Source organism: Diceros bicornis, chromosome 10, assembly GCF_020826845.1.
Source record: "Diceros bicornis minor isolate mBicDic1 chromosome 10, mDicBic1.mat.cur, whole genome shotgun sequence".
Lineage (NCBI taxonomy): Eukaryota > Metazoa > Chordata > Mammalia > Perissodactyla > Rhinocerotidae > Diceros > Diceros bicornis.
Genome location: NC_080749.1, coordinates 49,022,747 through 49,044,011, shown reverse-complemented (window position 1 = coordinate 49,044,011; position 21,265 = coordinate 49,022,747). Strand labels below are relative to the sequence as shown.

Here is a 21,265-nt window from a genome sequence, read left to right as displayed (position 1 = left end):
TACTCTCACATAAATACATATACTGTACATACATCAACATTTTAGAAACCTTAAGAACTGAAAAAGTTAAAAAGAACAGACCCTTGGTTTGTTTTGTAAAATCTGTCGGAGAAGATGAATGGCCATTATGAGAATAAAGAATGAATTTAGCTTTAATGGAGCAGAATAAAAAGAGAAATACAGCAGGTAATTTCTAAGGTTTATTACAAAAGCCTTGAAAGAGTGACTTTGAATGTATATTTTATCTGTTAGCATCATACATGTTATGACTTACAAGATTAATATTAAAATTATGGCTTAGAGAATAAAAGTGAAAAGCAGGTAATTGTCATATGGAAAAAATCCCAAAGAATTTAAACTTGAAGAACATAACCTAATAACCTGTGCTATTTGAAGCAACCCTTGATTCCGAATTTTTCAGCAGAAAAAATGGATTTTTTACTGTGCATTCACGTAGATCAAACCTAAGTAGATCTTATCACGTAAATTAGTAGCTAATACTCCCAATATTCACTTTCCAACTTACTGGTTTTAAAATAGCTAAAGGAAATTGCACAAATCAGATTTTTATATGACTACAATACAGTTAGTCAAAACCATTTATATGGATTTTTTGCTGTGATATCTATTGCGTCACCAAAATTTGTCAAATTATGGATTCGTCATGCTTGAAATTTAATTTCAAATGAGCCAAGTCTTCCTAGAATCATTGGAACAACTAATCACGTATATTCCAAAGAAAATGGGAATGGAATACACCAACGTGCATGTGAAGGACTATGATTTGTTCGACGTCAGTACACTGATGAAGAAAGCGGAGCAAACCTAATAAGAAGTGGTGAGAGCAATCAAACACAACCTGGGAGAGAGGATCATCAGGCATAGAAAGGAGTTGGGGTGGAATCCAGCGCCTTTCTGTGTTGCTATCCGGGACCCGCAGTTGAGAATAAGGGGCGAGAACTAACCCAACAGCCATGGCTATTCTTGAGTCCTGAGATGGAATCATCAATTTACATTGGTTTTACCAAATTCTAAAAGCACAGGACATTAGGTAGCTGCTTTTTAATGATCTATTGTAAGTTTATTCAAAAAATTCTGCTGTTTCTGAAAGAGCTATAAATAAATACTGCCTTCAAGTATGAAACTCTTGAGGCTACTTAAAATATTTAACTAGTATGTGAGGCCATCACAGCCACTCATATACAAAGTGACATCTTTCTGTTAGCACATTTTATTCAGACACACATGTTTATCTTCTTGGAATAAATTCTGTCTTTTTGCAGCAGAACAGCAACATGAATACACTCTTTGGTTGTATAGGTTTAGTCAAGCTTATATAAAGCTTGTCAAAGTTAACTGTATGTATTAAAAAGGCTTATAATTGTCCCATTGGAGATGGAAACTTGGGGCACCATGGAAGAACCAAAGGATCCTGTAATAAAAGAAGTTTCTTTCTTTCAAATGTAGTGATACATAAGAATTAGAGTTCTTGTGCAATGTACAGATAAAATACAAATAAAGTTAGCTGCTATGTTCATCTTTAGTGCAATTTTCCCACCCTGAGTTTTTAAGTTTAGCTCTTGATATTTTCAATATACCTGGAAATTTAAATCTGAAGCCATTCTTAGATTTAAGTCAGATCTTGATACTGAATGATGGTTACCTTCCAGAATACCTTTTCTAAGCTTGTAAAATAAAGAGGCTTTTGAAAATCTTTGCATGGAAACCAAAGAAAACACAGGAGAGAAGTGAGGTGAGATGAGTGGAGTTGTTTATCTCATGTGATTTTGATCAGATCATTTGCTGACCTCATATTTGCATCCCTCTGGGAAGATCTCCAGGCCAGCATCATCAGAACATAAATCATTCCCTAAAGCTTCCCTGTTGTGGCCTCTGCTAATGTCATTCTTTTGCCTTCAGTCAAGTGCACATAAAGTTTAGTCACAGGCCAGAAATATGTGGAGTAAATTCCTAAGGTTGATACTAATCATATTAAGATATCAGTTGGGCATACAAAAATGAATTGAAAATGAAAAATAGAGATTGAGATTCCAATTTACATGTGTTTAGAAATCCGTACCCTGTTTATCATTATCATACTCCCTTTTATTCTTCCCACAACCATCTCCCACTCCAAAGTACATACTTAAACCAATTGGAATCAGAATGGGCTAAATTATATGTAAATTATCCTGAGGTTCAGTCTGTACTGTCATAGAGTATAGCTTCTTAAACTTTAATGTACGCCTGAGTCATAGGAGGATCTTGTGAAAATGCAGATTCTGATCCAGTAGGACTGGTGTGGGGCCCAGCGTTCTGTTTTTCTAATACGCTTCCAGGTGATGCTGACGCTGATTCACAGATGACACTTTGAATAGCAAAGTTTTAAAGCAGCATATCATTTGCTTTCCCAAATTGTGATCTGTCTGTCATATTCCATAGACTATTCCACATTGCTCATGTTGACTGGCAACTTGACAGTTGAATATATATAAATATATACACCAAATGATGTCCTAGAAGTTGTACTAATTATAATCTTTAACAAACATCACAAACACTATAATATGCATTACTTGGCTAAAAGAGAAAAATCCAGAATGTGACTAGTCGGAAATGATAAATGATATCTGTATTTTCCAGTAAATTCTTTATATTTTATACTGTCATAATTGAAAATTATATTAATAGTGTAATTTCTAACATATGAGCTATTAACTTTTTAATGGCATTTGTAAAACATTAATCAAATTTATGAGGTTTTCCCCAAAATTATGACACTCTCATGTCCCTTTTTATTCCAAATTCATTAAGCACATTTAGTTTGTCTGAAAAGAGATGCTGAATGTGTTGAAATTTTTTTTTTATTTTGCCACTGACAGTTACTTATTTTTTATCATTTTATTACCCCACAGACAGAAAGACAAATATGTTTCCTTTCTTTTCACAAAAGGGAAAGTCACATGATGGTTAAATGCATTGTTCCAAAAGCCAAATACTGAAAATGCTTGCTGTACTGGTTTATAATTAATTAAAATATACTTTATTTAGTTTTAAAAATTAAAGTAAATAAAATAGAGATAGAAGGATTTAAATATACCTCTATTTTTCCTGAATTGTGTTTCTTAAGCTATATTCTGTCATCTTTTTCCTTACTAATTTTTAAATAAAACCTTATTTATTAACCACTCATGTTGTACAATGTATGATCCCAAGATCACATCAAAATATTATGCTAACCTTCAAAGATGCGGCTGTGACCACTTTCAGGTGACATCTTGTCAAAAGATGTTTCCTCGGCTTTCTTGTCTGAATCTTTCACAGAATCTTCAGACTGCCTCCCAGGGTGACGCTTAAATGTTGGTGAACACAGACTTCTCTCAATTTCCACTTCCTGTTAGAAGACATTAAAGGGATGTGTGTTAAAAGCTATCAGTGGGAAACAGATGTGGTTTTCAGGGGGTTTAGAGTCAGGAGTGAGAGAAGGAGGAGTTTCTGTGAGTGATGTTTTCCAATATGCTTTGGGTAAAATTTTGATAACTTAGCTGAGAACTGCAAAAGCATATCTGACGCTTAGTTTACTTTTCTGCCACTAGTTCCACTTCCGAATTCATTTTTCTTTCATGTGGCTTTTTTTGTTCGCATAAAAGAGAGAAAAGGGAAACAAGGGTCACAGTACAACATAATATATGTTAATAGATGCAACTTCCTAAGGCCTGAGAAACGTCCATGGTAGATTTCAAAATATAGCAATATATCAACATTACATACTTAAGACAGAAGAAAATGAGTCTTTTTTAAGGTCATGCTCACCTTATAATGATAATCTTAGTAATTATAGAGCTCTCAAATTACGAACCCATTCAGCCACCATACAGTAAGTACAGTTTGGCAATTCATAAAGATTGTGAAATTGCTTCTTTGAGATAGTAATTCAAAATTGGACAGATAACAGTTTCCCAAAGGAAAAATGTATAAAGGGTATTTCAAATATAGGGAGTCTCGTGTTCCTTATTTTATACATTAATATAATCTAATAAAACAAACCAAGTCAATCAGACTATTTTTGATAAAAAATTGTAAAAAGTAAGTAAATGAGCCAAAACAGCTTGAGAAGCAAAAGCGTATTTTTTTAAAAAAAATCAAGTGATATGTTGGAAATATTTTCAATAGCTACTCATAAGTTTTAAATTTTTGTACATGAGGTTGTATTTTCTAAACAACAGCCATTCAAACAATGATGTGATGAATTGCTCTTCAGTTTTGTTACATTTTAAATACACTGGCATGAATGAGTCAAGTTTGAGACTTAGCTAAAAAGTCTAAAACATTTTTTAGAGTAGGTACACTTTCTTTGTCTACGATATAGTTGGAAAAGGCAAGGATCTTGGAAAAATAATAACCTCATAACATTTTATATTTTCTAACTTTCACATCCATATGATGTATATATATATATATATATATATATACACATATGCTATATATATATATACTATGTATATATAATTAGAAAATATTGGTATCTATTTAATCATTTCATCTTTAAATACCTCCCAAATGTATGATGTATACTATCTTCATTATTGTGACATTTAACTGGAATTAAAAACATTTACAAGAGAAAAACAGGAAAAGAAGTTCCCATTTTTTCAGGGCATTGCCTTTAACATTTGTGTTTCCAACTATTGAAGTCCAAAGGTTCATAACAGTAGTGATGTTTTATGCTTTTGAGACACAATGTCAGACATGCCATGGCATGTGAGTGTGAGCTCCTTAGCTAGTGAACCAGTGTAGCATCCTCACCTCAGTTCATTCTGGTGTCCTCTCTCACTGGCATGTAAAGTGCCTGCTGTGAAATAGATGCAGTATGTTTGTCTGTTTTTGTTTCAGCAATGTAATCCAACTCCTAGCATTGGCAAAAGTAAAATAAGATCAATAAAGAGAAAATGAAGATGCCTAGAAAGTAGTGATTCTTGTTCCAAAAATTTTTGTTTTGACAAAGGTGGAATGCTGAACATGGTTGATGGACTCAACCGATGATGTGAAAGGATCATCTCTCTATTTCACATAGAAACGTGGAAATGTGATTTGTGAAATTGTTTAAGCAAATATTTCAGCCAGTGATGACATTAATTTATACCATATTGATATTTTCAACTTCGAATTCACAAATATCAAGAGTGCATCATATACTGAGGCAATAAGGGACCCACAGACAGTTCACATATGAATGTAGTAGACCTGTTTCCAAGCCTTGATCATCAGATCCAAATCACTCTGCAGCAAGTTGCTTAGCGCCCTGGCAAGTGGTCAAGTGGGGCTTGTGTAGAGATGTAAAAGAACTTCTTCGATGAAGTTGAATTGCGTTGTCTCTAATCAAAGCAGTGATTTGCTTTAATCTCTTAATCTGTTTATGCACTGTTTTACAAAATATTTACTTTGAGTTAAAACCCATAGGCTTAAACAAATGCACAAAACACCAATTTAGAGAGGAAAAAATGCAGCACTTGATGATGAGAAACTTGGATTTGAGCCCTCCCTTCACTACTTATTAGTGGCGTGGCCTTGCTCAGGTCGCTTGATATATCTGGGACAAAGTTTTCTCATATGTTATGTGAAGATATTTAGTAATCAAACATCTAACAGTCAACAATCAACCATTTGTAGTGCAATTTCATTTGAAATAAAATAAAATGAAATAAAGAAATATTATTCATCTTTTGTAGCTTCCAGTCTAGTGAGGGAGACAAAGAGTAAGAAAATAAATAAATCAGTGTAAATGCACAACTATGTACAGATCAGGAAGGACAGATACATAAACTCTGAGTGTCTAAAATGGAGGAATTAATCTAGTGGGGGAGGTCATGCAAAGCTTCCCCGGAAAAAAAAAATCTTCCGTTGGTATTTGAAGGATAAGTAGGGCTTAACTAGGTGAAGAACTTTCCAGGTGGCAAGAACAACATGTGCAAATGTTCTGGGCTGGGAGGAAGTACAGCGGATAGAAATGTGGCTAGAGCCAGGAGCCTGAGAGAGAACATGGTGCTGGAAGACCGGCAGAGGTAGGTAGAGTCTAGATCACGAAGGACCTGGAAGGCCATATTAACTATTATGGCCTTAGTCAAATGGGAAGTTACTGGAGAATTTTAAGCAAGTGTGTTTGTGTGTGTGTGTGTGTATATGCACACATGACAGAATCACGTCTGCAGTGTGAAAAGATCAGTGTACCTCTGGAGTAGGTTTTCTCAACCTTGACATCATTGACATTTTGAACTAGATAATTCTTTGTTGGGGGGGTGCTATGCTGTGCATTGTAGGTTGTTTAGCAACATTCTCCTTTCTACCTACTAGATGCCAGTAGCACCACCCCCGAGTCATGACAATCAAAAGTGTGTTCTGACATTGCTGAATCTCCCATAGGAAGCAGTCACCCCTGGTTGAGAGCTACTGTTCTAGAGTAGGCTAGACTGAAGGATGCTCAGAATATACATGAAAAGATCAGTTAGGAGCCTATGGTAGTACTCCAGGCAAGTGATGACCATCTTGGACAAAGGGTGGTGATGGAGACAAAGAGAAGTGAACTAAGTTGAAAGATATTTAGGATGTAAAACTGACAAGGCTAGGTAATGGATTGAATCTGAGGTTTGAGAGAGAGAGAATTTCATTTTTCTTTCTGGAGTACACAACTAAATGGATTGTGGTACCATTAAATAACATCAGAGCACCAGAGGAAGGCTAGTGGGAGAAAAGATAGATTATAAATTGGGTACCAAGATGTCCAAACGGTAGTTGGATGTGTAGCCCTAGAGCTTAGAGGAGAGGTCCTAACTGAACAAGTACTTTGTGAGTCATCTGCCTTTCAGTGGTAATTGAAAAGGTGGATGTGGAAGAACTTGCTTCGAGTGTAATGAGGAACATTTTTCCAGAACCAAGGCTTGAAAAATGCTGACATTTAGTACTATGGCAGAAGAGCAAAAGCAGACAAGAAGAAGGAAGAAAATCAGAAGTGAAGAATATCTTTAACAGTATTGAACTCTCATTGAGAGTATAAACAGATAAGGACTTAAATATATCCTTTGAGTTTAGTAACATTGGATATAAATTGTTGAGCAAAACTGTTATGGTGGAAGTAAAAAGGTTGGAAGGCAGATTGAAGTGGGTGAATGACTGACTGGAAGACAGTGAACGTAGATAACTTCTTGAATAGTTTAGTGTTAAAGTGGAGAGGAGAAATAGAGCAGTAATTCGAGAGACCTGTTTTGTTCAGTTTCGTTTTAAAGGGAGAGACTTGCATATGTTGAAAAGCCAATTGGAAGGATTTAGTGAGATAGAGAGATTGGCTGTACAGAAGAGAGAAGGAAAAATCAATAATGTAAAATTCCTGAGAGAGGCAAGAAGATGGAACCTAAATCACAGATAGAAATGTAACCCAAAGATAGGAGAACATAAAGCAGTCCTGTTGTCACCGAGGGTAAGGAAGGTGAAATTAATGTAGATATAGATGATCTGTATGCTTGGTAGCTTGAAGATAAGTACATTCTAGTCTGAAATCATCTATTTTCTCTGTTAGGATGTGAGATCTGATGAAATTGGGAAGAATATTTGAAGAGAATGAAGAAAGTTTAACTTCATTGCTGTGGGGAATGGGGAAGTGAAATGAGCAGACAGAGATGACTATGGCTAATGAAGCATTGGGAGCCCATTTGAGGTCAGTAATATTAAATTTACAGGGCTACCAATAGACCCTGTTGAGTGACTGTCTGAAAATTCTCCAGAGTTCTACTTCAGGCAATGAGAAAGGAGATAGCTGAGTTCAGCTAGATAGAAGTTTTGTGAGGAAACAATAAAAGGAAAATGTATGTTGCGGGGTAGTCTAAGGTGTGGGAGGGGACAGATACAAGGGAATTTAGGTTACTGTCAAGAGAACTGAGAGAGTGATTAAATGATAAACACCATGGAAGGTAAGATGGATTAAAAGGGAAAAAAGTAAGGGAAGGGTGGATTGGAAGGCAAAAAAAGGATCAAGAGGCTGGAATCCTGGTGAGTTTAAAGAACCCTGTACTGTGAATACTTGGCAAAGCAAATTGAAAAGAGAGGCGAATGAGTTGTTTGCTTTAGTGATGTGGGAAGTAGAACAGTCACAATCGCTAGGATGCGATTGTGATCATGAAAATAGAAGCAAAGGGGAGTAGAGAAGAAAGTCGTTAAATAGGAGGAAAGCTAGGAACTCAAAGGCTATGATGGTGTCTCAGGATAATGGAAGGGCTGGGAAGGCAGAGAAAGACTATAAGTGTCAACATCCCTGGTAAACAAGGGAACCTTAATTGAAACGTAATAAATAACAGTGATGAAGGAGGACAAAGGGATACATTTTGACTGGCATAAGCCTCAAATGAGCAGGGTTTTTAACAAGAAAGTGGAAGAGGGGTGGTCAGAAAGAACAATGGCCTCAAAGTGCATGAGGAAGATTCAGGGATGGTGGTGTTTTCAGGGCAGAGCCATGTTTCTGTCAAGGCAAAGAAGGTAGAAGAAGCATTTAGAGAAGAAATTGAAGGCACAGAGGAGGTTGCTAATTATGAAGAGGTAATTCTAGAAGCACTGGTGGAAGTTCTGGCTTAAATAATATCTAAGTAAATAAAATCTCTCAATAATGTCTACAATCTTTTCTAGCTTTAAGACACCTTAAAACTAGGAAAGCAATGGAAAATAGGGGAAACTTAAGCTTAAAAGAGAATAAGATAACTTTTCTTTGTTATTTATGCACATTCCTTTCTTTGACATAGTGTGTAATTATAATCTTAGAAGATATATGCTTTTTAAAAAATGAGATTGGAAAATGCCAACCTTTAATCACAATCTAGTATCTGCTTCACAAGAGACCATGGAGTTATATAGGATTACCTAAAATGGTCAGAACATCATAGCAGGCATTTCAAAAGTGGTCTGTTTTATTACTTTATATTTTTTCCTCTCAATATGAATCCACGAGTGAAGAGGTCACGGAGGTGGGAGGGGGTGGAAGATGAGCAGGGACTAATAAAATGAAAATGTTTTAACTTGTCCATATTTAAAAAACTGACCTAGCTCATGGACCTTCCCAGACTCAGTGGATTCTTGCCTTTAGGCAAATAAAAATATTGAAAAAGACAAACATGGGAAGCTGTATGCAAACATAAAGAGAAGGCCAAAAAGAAAAGGAAATTACCAAAATACAAGAGACAGGGGGAAAAAAACCTCCTTATAATGAATTCGGCAGTATTGATGGAAAAGGAGAACACCAGTCATGGCTTGAACAATTCATGAATGAACAAGAGAATTGTTCATTCATGCCTTTGAAGTTTTGTAATCCCTGTCACCAACCCGTTTCCTCGAAGGCTTTACCTCCCGCTCTGTGTAATAAAAGTATCTCTTCCCTCATAACTCAGTGCAGCCTCCCCTATGAAGCCTCCTTCAATCATTCCATTCTACACGCATCTTTCATTCATTCAAAATATTTAATATGTTTCAAAGCCAGCCCTGGTGATCTAGTGGTTAAAATTTGGCTCTCTCACTGCCTGGCCCAGGTCCACTTCCCGGTCAGGGAACCACATCACCCATCTGTTGGTTGTCACACTGTGGCAGCTGCGTGCTGCTGTGATGCTGAAAGCTGTGCCATCGGTATTTCAAACACCAGCAGGGTAGACCATGGTGGACAGGTTTCAGCGGAACTTCCAGACCAAGGCAGACTAGGAAGAAGGACCTGGCCACCCATTTCCGAAAAAATTGGCCATGGAAACCCTGTGAATAGCAATGGAGCATTGTCTGATATAGTGCGGGAGATGAGAGGATGGTGCAAAAAGACTGGGCAGAGTTCTGCTCACTAGGAGTTGGAATCAACTTGAGAGCACTAATAACAACAAAATCTGTTTCAAGCACTGTTCTGGGCACTGCAAATACAAATATGATTAAGACGCATGTTGGGTCCTCAAGAAGCATGTAGTCTATTGGCAGAGAAAAAGACATCAACTGAACCTTATAACACAAAAAGAAGTGTGTAATAACAAGGAAATGTAGGCATCCTGGAGACACAGATGGAGGATTCCTGGAAGGTGTGGTCAGAGAAAGCATCCTGAAGAAGGTTATGTCAGAGCTGAATCACAGGCTGGAGCTGAACTCCATCCTGTAGGTTAACAGGAATCCTTGAAAGGGAATTAAATAGGGGTGACAAGATTACACTTGTACTTCAGGTAGATATATTTGTCAGCAATATGAAAAATACATAACAATGGGATAAGTTGGCAATATCTTATAATAGTAAGTATAGTAATGACTTTATTAAAATTTCCAATTGAGAGACAGAACAATCCTACAATAGGATAGTGAGAGGGAGAGTAGACAGAGCACATTAAAAAAATATTTAGGCATAAAATTAGTAATTTGTAGGATAAAGGTAGTGGAAAAGTAGAAGTCTAGCATAACTCATAGATATTCTAATTTGGATGGCTCTATGAAACTAATAAAACAGGATGAATCTCTTCCCCAAACCAATCAGTGCCTCAGAGAGGTGAAGGTCAATTTCAGGTTCCCTTCAGGACCCACGGCAAAGAGTGAGGTGATCTAGGAGGGATCCTGGGAGGTCAAGCATATGCCACACCCTCAGTTTTGGGGCAATACTACTCTGGATGGAAGCCACAGGGGGACTCCCACAAACATATATTCCTCTATTTCTCCCAAAACACACTTTATACGTGAAAGTGAAACTGAACTTTCCCATGAAAATATTGATAAAGAAAAACAGAGTTATCTTGCTTTAAAAATGATTCCTGGGCTTCATTTTTGAAGGGCTATTAGGTACAGCCCCCTCTGGGAATTAAGTCTTTGACATGTTGAATATGAGTTTTCTGTGAGACATCCAGAAGAAGATATCCAGGAGGCAGCTAGATTTTTCAAGAGAGAAGTCTGTGCTGGAAATGAACGACTTAGGACTCATTAGCAAGAAGGTGATAGTTACAACAGTAAGAGTCTATTAAATTACCCAATTAAAGTATGCAGAGTAAGTGCAGAAAGCTGAGAAAAAGCTTACTGGCGTTTAAGAGACGGACCAAAGAAGATTATCTGGGGAAGGCAGTAGAAGAGGAACAGTCAGAAGCAGGGCCACTCCAAATCCACACAGTGCCTTTGTGTGAATTAGTAAAAAGGTGCCTCTTCCTCAAGACACTTGGCTTCATCTGTCAGCAAGTTGTCATAATATACTGTTAGACCAGAACACGTTACTGCCACCTGCTGGAGAGTTGTCATAATAGAAATACATTCTACCTTGTTTCCTCTTTCCCTTAGATGTGTGACCTCGAGCAGCTTACAACCTGCACAACTATCTGTGGCTGCTAGAAGCAGCCAAGGAAAAGTGAAAGCCACGAATGCCAAGGATGTCGGGTATTTTAAATGCAGCAGGGAGTTTAGAGAAAAGTATCCCCTGCTTTGGGCAATTAGAAGGTGACCTAGGTAAAAACCGTTCCAGTAGAAGAGAGTTGGTTTAGGCAGGACTGATAATGAGGAGAAAGAGACAATGATATAAATTTCTATCCTAATCCTGAAGAATTTGAATTCCAATAATAATAATAATGGAAATAACAACAATAGCTAGAAAGTATTGAACATTCATTACGTATTAGGCACTATTTTAAGCACTTTACATATATTACACTCATGTAATTGTCATTTCAACTCTATGAGAAGGTGCTATTATCCCCATTTTAAAGATGATGAAACTGAGGCTCACAGGAGGGGATGTTCAAGGGCGCAGATACAGAAGGTAAGTGTGATATGTAGACGTGTGCGAAGCTGGAAGGAGATCACTGCTTTGAGCCTCGATGGTCTTTCCCATCTGGGAAGGAAGCCCCTGATGAGTTATGTGAGGAGAGGCAGAGGGTAGTTTTCCCAGAAGACTCAATTTGGATTCAGAAGGCCAGAGTTCAACGTCCAAGCTCTTCCATTGAATAATGAAGTGACCTTGGCTAACTCTTAACGTCCCTGAGTCTCAGGTTCCTCATCAGAAAAATGAAGACAACTATTTTCTACCCTAACTATTTTTACAGCCCTTTTGTAAAGATCGTTGCAAAGCAGCAGCAGTATCCCTTATCGACATGCTCATGTGCAATGTCAACTCCCACTCCCCTGTCAGAGGTAAAGTCTATTTCTTCACCTCTTTGAGTCAGGAGAGTCCTTGCGGCTGCTCTTCCCAGTGAATATGGCAGGTGTGCTTACAACTGAGACTACTCTGGAGTAAAAGGCCCTGGAGAATGAGACGAGAGAGGGAGAGAGGGAGAGAGAATAGGAGAGAACACAAGCAGCACACAGAGCTCAGCCATGCAAGTGAAGAATCCTTTCAGCTTCTGGCCAAGTCTCTTGGAATGCTCAATTTTTGGATGCTCCCTTTCAGAAACCATCACTATGCTTCGAGAAGCTTAAGGCTCTTGGAGAGATCATTCATAGCTGCTACAGCCCCAACTGACCTCTCAGGAGACAGAAGATCAACTGCCTGCAGTGTGTGTGAGCCATCTTGGATGTTCAGTCCTGTAGAGTCTTCAGATAACTATAGCCCTAGCCCATATCAGATTGAAACTGCATGAAAGATTTCAAGTAAGAACTGCCCAGTTGAGTCAAGTCAACCCATAGAACCATGAGAGATAAAAATAAATTGTATTAAGTCACCAAATTTTAGGAGTGGTTTGTTATGCAGGAATAAATAACCAGAAAATATTATCCTCACATACGATATGCCCTATTGTTCAGCATCTGTGGCCTTCATTTTTCTGCTCAGAAATAAGAAAACTGGAGAAAAGAAATGCTCCTTAAAGAAATCATAAAGGCCAGCATTTCTTGAATATTACTTCATGCCAGGTGCTCTGCAGGCATCCTTTTTATTTAATACTTTTAGCAATACTATGAGGTAGTTACCTCTGTCTTACAGTGAAGAAGCTAAGGTTAGAGAGTTTAAATAACTTAACTTGCCCAAGGCCACACAGAAGAAAGTGATAGACCTAGGTCTCAAATGCTGGTCTGATTCTAAGCTGATATGTTTTAATTGCTACACCAGCCTATCTCCCCAGTGTAATTTATTTATCACTCCTGGAAACTGAAATGATGTGGGTTAGAGTGGGATGACAGATAAAATATTAACTCCTTAACAGCCATAAAGTTGTCTTATTCCTCCTTATACCTCTTGTCACGTTATGCCTTATACACCGCAGGCATTTGATAAACTTTGAGCTGAATTTTCAAAAGCTCATGACATTTTACATTCACATAGCGTTCAAGAACAGAAGGAAAGAAAATAGGCAAATGTAATAACTAGATGGGGAAATCACGATTGTCACAATATTATCACACTCTACCACACGCATCACTCAAGAAGGGCCAAACAAAACCATGTGGCTTGCTCCCTCATTTAACCACACTTGATAAAGAATTGTAATGTTGGGCTCATCAGCTAGGTTAACTGGGCTCCTGATTTCCCAGTAACGTCTCAGTAATTTGGCATTTAGAACCTTTGAACATGGCTCCACCAGGTGTGTGCTGGGCCATCCCTCTGGCTGTTCTCAAAGAAACAGCACTTGGTGTTTCCTGAATCATCTCTGCACTTTCTCCTTCTCCACCTGTATTCATACGTGTTTGTCTAAAGAACACTCTCCTCCATGCCACCACCTGCCATATTTTTCTACAGAAAGTCTATCTTTTCACATGAGGTTCGAGCGCCACTGGCTTTAGGAAGTTTTCCCCTAATGCCACAGCTAAAAGCAGTCCCTCCCACATCAGAATTCCTCTAGTATCTGCAGCATCCTTAATGCCTTTCTTCATTCTGCTTTGTACTCTAGTCATTTTTGACACATCTTGTTTCCCCCATCACACTGTCAATTCATTAAGGACATGATTTAGTCATCTTTATAGTCCACATAGAATCTAACACTTGAATATTGCAGATACTTACTAAATGTTTGTTGAATGGACTCAAATAATTTTTGAATTTTATATTCATGTAAGGCATTCAGAAGAAAATATAATCTAAAAATGTCCAAGGATGGTGAAGACATGTCTCATAGAGTGAAAAGGACAGACATAAAGAAAACAGGCTAACTCCCTTGGGAAGAGAAGGGAAAACAAAATTTATACTCTACGCATGGCAAACCAAAACTTTACTACCAATACTTTTTAAATGTTCCTTTAGGTAGAACTCAGAATCTAAAATTAAAAATAAGTTTATCATTATTTTTAAAACTTTAAAAAAAATCCATGATCCGTAAGAGAAATAATAGGAGTACTAAAATTATTATCTATAAGCAAGAAAATATGCATTTTTTCTAAAGTACTATAAAACAACTTTATTTTTCTTAAATGGCTTATCAGTTCTCATGATATTTCTGTTACTCCTCCCAGAATGGGCTTAAATATTAAATACCAAAATAGAAGCTACCGTTTTCCAGGAAAGAAAATGCATCAATAATTTTTATGATTTTCAAATTGCTTTTATCCATCCTTATTGACTGTACAGCCATAAAATCAGTACCGTACATGTCACTCCTGTAGGTGCTCTTTTCTCAGGTGGTTCTACAGTTTCCTGTTCTACTCTTGTGCACTCAGACAGCACATCTAGCCATGTTAATTAATTCATTTCACTTATTACCGTTAAGGGCTGAATTGTGTGCCCCCCCACCAAATTCGTAGGTTGAAGCCCTAATTTCCAGTACCTCAGAATGTGACTGTTTTTGGAGACAGTGCCTTCAAAGAAATGATTAAGCTAAACTGAGGCTATTAGGGTAGATCTTAATCCATTCTGGCTGGTGTCCTTATAAGCAGAGGAAATTGGGACACACAGAAATACCAGGCATGCACACGCACAGATGGATGACCTTGTGAAGAGGCAGCAAGATGGCGGCCATCTGCAAGCCAAGGAGAGAGACCTCAGAGAAAACCAACCCTGCTGGCACGTTAATCTTGGACTTCCAGTCTCCAGAACTGTGAGAAAATAAATTTCTGCTGTTTAAGCCACTCTGTCTGTGGTATTTTTGTTATGGCAGCCGTAGTAAACTAATATGCTACACTTAGACTTAGGGGATTAATGATATAACTAGTCATTAAATGTATCTATTAAAGTGCGTAAGTTCCTCAGTAGCTCTAAAAACAATAGACTTATTTAACTTATTGTGTGTCTACAATCAGACAGAAAACTCCTTACTACTACTGATTCTATACCACCCTCATCAGATAAATTTAACAGAACAGCTATCAAAGTAGTTGTGCATTCATAATTTTTGAGTGCATATTTGCCTCACTATGTTTATTCTGCATTGGATGTAAGGCTCACATATGATATAAAAGGTATGCTGGCCCCAGATTCTGAGACAAAGCCACAGGCAAAAGGTTTCCCAGCTATTTTATAACCTCCTGATCAAAGTGAGATACATTATTGAAATGCTGAATTTTTCAAATGTGCTCCCACTGCGACTCTGCCTGCATTCCAGTCAATTTTATTAAATTCTGACAGATTTTTAGATCCTCAGGTGAAATGAATGCAAGCCTTATTTGGCCCTTGACAAGCCAGCACAAATTAAGGCACAAAGTCCCATAGAATTCCCTGGCATGAAGACCCAAAGCAAAAAATTATAAATGCATAAGTAGCATTGACCCTCAAGGTCATTCTATGTTTTATTTTATGTTACATTTAATTTCTTTTCATTTAATTCTAGATTCACCACTGAAGGTTATTCTTCACATTGACTTTAGTTCCAGAATAATATAAAGACATTCTGAATTTATCACTCTGGTATATTGTCCCTAAACCTAAGATGTGCACTGAAATTCTCCCCGACATTTGTTCTTCAGAATTTCTGAAATGGATGCTGTGGCCCTCAGGAACAAAGGCCTGTCTCCTCCATCTTTCACTTTTCCCTCATAGGGCCCCATATAGGATAGGAGTGGAGAAGAAAGGCATGCACTATGAAATGTTCTCTCTCAAGATAAAAGAGAGTCTTTTGAGTTGTTGTAGATTATCTAATGTGATGCAGCTAGCAATTCTTACTATATAGTCAAAGAATTTGGCAGATATATTTATTCAAAAAGGGGACTTTCACTCCCAAATGCAGCTAGTGGGCAGTCATATGGCTGCAGAGCTCACGAGAGCTCAGCCACAGAGACCTCAGGTCTCCCTGCAGGCAGAACATCCTTTCAGATGATGCTTTCTGGTACCTGTGCTATGCCGAGAGGCCAGTGAGCCTGGACATCTAAATCAACATTGTCACACAAATTTCACTTCTGAGGCTAAAAACAATGTCGCTATTAACTGTGGGAAGGCCTTCAACCTTTCCGACGCCTGTGATGTTATTTCTCTGCACAATGAGCCTGTTCCTCCTCATTTCTCTCAGAATGTGCCAATGCATATAAAACAATTCAGTACATGTTCACCTTCTGGGCACAAAAACTTGTACTGCCCTACATGGTTAATTAGGTGTTATTTTCTCCATTTTCTAGGTGGAGGATATTAAACACAGAGATGGTATAATTATAGTCCTGGTTCACACACCATTTTTGGTTGGGTCCAAAATTAAAACTCGTTATGTCTCAACTTTTTAAAGAAAATATTCTGCATATGTGTGTGCATCATTACTTAATATTCTTGGAAGAAAAGGGAGGGGAAAAGCTGATTCAGACCTTGTGTGCATGTTTCCTAATTTCTTTAGATTAACTGATCTCTTTTAGAAGCTGGGCATGTACATGATTATTTTGCTATTTGCTACTGACCTAAGAGAAAGAATGCTGCAAAATTGAAAGAGGTGTATTTCCAAGTTCACTGAAGTTCTCCAAGTGCAAAAATAAAATATGCTGCTATTTAAGCTTTGAGTGGCAGAGCATATCATTATGTCCCTTTGTTTCTCACCTCCTTAGAGACCGTGTTCATTTGACTTGCTGTGTGCCTGAGAAAGTCTGTGGTATTTTATGCTCAGGGAGAACTGAACACGAATTCCCCATGAGATGCAGATTTTTACTGCTATGTACCCTTATTTTCATGCTCGCATCACATTTAGGCAGTTAATTTTCCATATAAAGCAGAAATAATGTCTTCTTTCCCTTCTCAGTCAAGAATAAAATTCTGGAACTTGCCCTAGTCGATCTCATTTTCTTAAATAGGGCCATAAAGTATTTTATGATTATCTTTATTAGTTGGAGACTATATCCAGGCTTGAAATAATTCTAATGAAAAGAAAACTTCTATTAAAATATTCTAACTAGTTTCAATTGACCATATTACTGGCAATGGAAAATTCCCTAATGGCTAAACCTTTTAAAGCTAATCTGCTTTAACACATTTTAAAACTGATGTGCCATTTGAGATTTAGGTGTTAGCATGCAAAGTATTTTCTTTTCCTATTCTTACATTCTTTTGTTATTTCATTTCCCCTTAACTTTTTGAAAATGAGATCACCCAATGATATTCCCTAGGGTTGCATGAATGAGTTAAAAAGAAATTTCTATATTCAAACTATCATACTAAAAATACTCAAAAGAATAAAGTGGAAAATGTATATTTGTGTGGATGGGTGATCTAACAATGCTCCGAGTGAATCAATTATGTTCATCTGAGGAATACAACTTTCTTGACAGGTAGAACATTCACATAATTGTGTTGAGTTGGGGTGACATGATGGAAAATGGCTGGAAGCTCATCAGACCTGGATTTAAATCCCAACTTCACCACTTCCCAATTTAGTGAACTGGAGAAAACTATTTCACTTCTATAAGCTTCCATTTCTTCATCTGTAAAATTATGATAATATTGCTCACTTTGGAGTGAATACTAAATATGGCATTTAGTAGAGTAGGCATTCAACACCTGCCAGCTACTCCATAGATATTTTAATACATAATTTTAACAATCATCAATGAAATGCTAAGAAGGAAACCAAGTTTTCCAAATTCAAAGAGACACTTGAGAAAAGATTTCTCAAGGAGTGTATTTGATTTCTGGCTGTGAACTCTCTTCTAGACACTAAATCAGGAAAAATGTGATCCTCATATTGTATAAATATTTATATTCATGGGCTAATTATGCCATGTTGAGATTTTGTTAAGAAAAGAGCCTGAGATACAGGCTCTTATGAAGTGTCTGGTTGTCCATGTTTTATAGAAGATAGAGTCTTCTAATTATTAAAAAAGATGGGTTTTTATCTTCTTTCATCTCTTATGAGCGATGGGAACTTAGATGTGTCGTAAACTCCCTGTAACTCTTTTTCTTTACCATAAATTGAGAGCAATGATAATTCAGACCTGCTGCAGTGATACTTAGAATAATTACTTAAAACAATGCCTATAAAATGTCTTACATGCCTCTGAGGCAGGGTGCTCTCATGCAAAGTTAGAATTGTCCTGAATGAAGAGACAGAAATACTGAGATTCATTGAGGGTATTGCATACTCTAACACAGTTATTTGCTGCTCCAAGGGAATATAACACTCAGCACCGCGGAGGAACAGATGGCAGAGAAAGCTTGCTCAAGTCCTTCCCTCCTTGGGGACTGTGCTCTCTGCTAGAAATAACAATGTGGAGTTCTAGGAAGCCAGATATGGCCCCTGAGAGAAGTGCACGCAGTGGCACTGAAGAAGCGCAGACAAGACCTCATCTTTTCTAAAGCTTTCCCTGAGAGAGTTCCCATTTCTGCATTACTGGACTACAGATGGTCAAAAAATGTCAAGGGAAATCAGTCCCACAGCGACTGAGGTAAATCCTTTCAAAGGCTCAGAGAAAAGTGGAAAGCACACTAGCACTCAACGATTTCTCATCTCTTAGAAACTCATTTTATAAATCCTCATGAACAACACAACAAGCTATTTTAAATATAGTAGCACAGAAGGGGAGGCTCTAAGTGGATTATCCATATAACATCTTTACGACGCTGAAAGGGAAAAGAGTGCTCTTATAGGCCAATTAGATCAGCACTTTGCATGCGTGACAGACTGATGTTTAACATTTGCAGCAATGAGGGAGAGAAGCAGAAACAAAATTGTCCTATAAATACACTGCTGAACTTTAGCATGTGCCATATTAAGAAATTTTCAATCTTCTTAACTCTGAACCTGTGTGCTTTGAATCGTAATTATTTCTGTAGCCTTTGGAACAATTGTGGGCATCATAACAGTCCATTTGTTTATTCAGCAAACATTATTGAGCACCTATCAAATGCCAGAAACTTTGTCAAATACTGGAATTTTACAAAAATGAACAGTCAAGAGCTTGTTAAGAGCTCCCAGTCTGGTAGAAGCGCCCACAGAGTGGTGCAACAGTTCGCAGAGGTGGTGAGTCATGACATCATGCTCCAGTATTGAACTTTGCAAATGAGTCACGTACACTCCCTCTTTGCTCTGTTTCATGATGATCCCCATAGTATTTTATTCTTGTTTCTTTGCATTTCAAAGCGTTATCTTAATTGAGAAAGGGGTGCAAGTCCAACGACTTCAGCAGAAAACCGTGAGATTACTTGGGACAACGCATCATTCCTATGATTACCATGTGTCGTGTGCATTTAGAAATTAGGCCACGGAGACTACTCAGTCTCACATCAAAGAGCTGAATCAATCCTTGGTCAGTGGACATTTTGCTCTCAGACCTGGCTATTGTTTAAGAAATGACGCTTGTAAATGGAGGACACCTAAGAAGCTAAATTAAAAAGGGTGAATTTAACAACTAAAACTCTATGAATACCATTAAATTTACCTGAAAATATTATTTCTGTCCATGCACATAAGACAAATACAAAGAAAGAGAAGTGAATCTATTCAATCTAATTAAACTATTATTCCATTTCAAAGAAATTATATCTGCCTTCTCATTGAGTTTTCATAACTAGATGCAGTGAAAAAGGCATTATTTTTTTCTTCCAAATCTATGAACCTGCATCTACAGTCCACCCTTGCTCCTTTTCTATAGACCAAGGAGGTGTCCTCCTTTTTCCTAAGGCTAATTCTCTCACCTGTGCCTCTATTACCACATCTTCTGCCACGGGTCTCATCTCTGGCTGTTGCTGGGGCCCCACTCTGCGCTAAGTCAGAATCGCTCAGTGTGGGGCCAGGGTTTAAGTACTTCTTAAAACTTTTTCAGGAGATTCCAATGTGCAGCCAGGGTAAGAACATTGTCATCCTGTCTTCTCGGGCACCTTACTCTACAGTTACCCAGTGTCTCTAATGTAGCCTGTCAGAAAAATTATCTAAAACTTGAAAATAAGGCCAAAAGATGGGTGATACATTTCAATATTATGTTGGAGCTAAGGCCACATAATGATTGTCTTGGGGAATGTACTTAATTCACCTCACATGTTTACTACTGATCAAAGGTCCAAAGTCCCAGTCTTAGAGGAGATATCTTAATGTGTACATTTTTGTCCAATAGAGATGCAAATAATTACTGACTGGTAGAACTGATAACCTCAGTGATTTATGGCTATTGGACATGAACAAGTTTTATATCTAACCCAATAATCAAACGTATCCAAACATATCTTTGTTAGATTGCCTACAAATCTTAGCTTCACAAATACTGCAGGAACAGATCATAGTACCACATTGCTTCCTGCATGAGTTAATGAGTTACATAAAATCTTTGACTTTCTCTTTTCATTTGTCTGTTATTATTTTACCTTTTTGAAAATTATACTTTAAATACTTTCTACTTCTCCCCAGTTTTTAGATTCTTCCCCCAAACATTCCAAGATGCCAATGTTTATCTAGTGTTAAAAGTAAAATAAAAAAAACAAATCTTCTCCTGGGTTCCTTTCAAGAGCTCCCTATTTTCCTTCTCCTCTTCAAAAATCCTTGAAATAATTGTTACTGGCACCTACCTCCACTTCATTATTTCTCACTTGCTCCTTAACCCAACCCAATCCAGCTTCTGCTTCCACTGATTGACTACATTGAGCTTACCTTGATGTCAACCCCATCAATATCCTCCTTGCTGCTTAAATCAACGGACATGTTTCCATCTTTAACTCATTTAATGCTCTAAGCTCCTTCTTTTCCTTGAAATCATATCCTTCCTTGGGCTTTTATGACACTGTACTCTCTTTATTTTCCTCCTATCTCTCTGGCCACTCTTTATCTGATTTCTTTCTTGTTCTGTCATAGTCCTCTTCTCTCTCTCTCTTTCTGTATATATATCTATATGCACATTTTCTAGGCAATATCATCTTCATGACTTCCATCTATATTTTTATAACTCCCTACAGACCTTGCAGACATCAGAAGGA

The 21,265-nt window shown here is 37.5% G+C and overlaps 1 protein-coding gene across 1 annotated transcript in view; it reads right to left on the bottom strand.

Annotated features, from left to right (window-relative positions):
- Nucleotides 1–21,265, bottom strand: part of XIRP2 (xin actin binding repeat containing 2) — a 272,775-nt gene that overhangs the window by 82,470 nt on the left and 169,040 nt on the right. Inside the window, exon 3 of the mRNA XM_058548591.1 lies at nucleotides 3,241–3,394. Coding sequence (XP_058404574.1) covers nucleotides 3,241–3,394 — 154 coding nt within the window. The remainder of the gene's footprint in view (nucleotides 1–3,240; nucleotides 3,395–21,265) is intronic.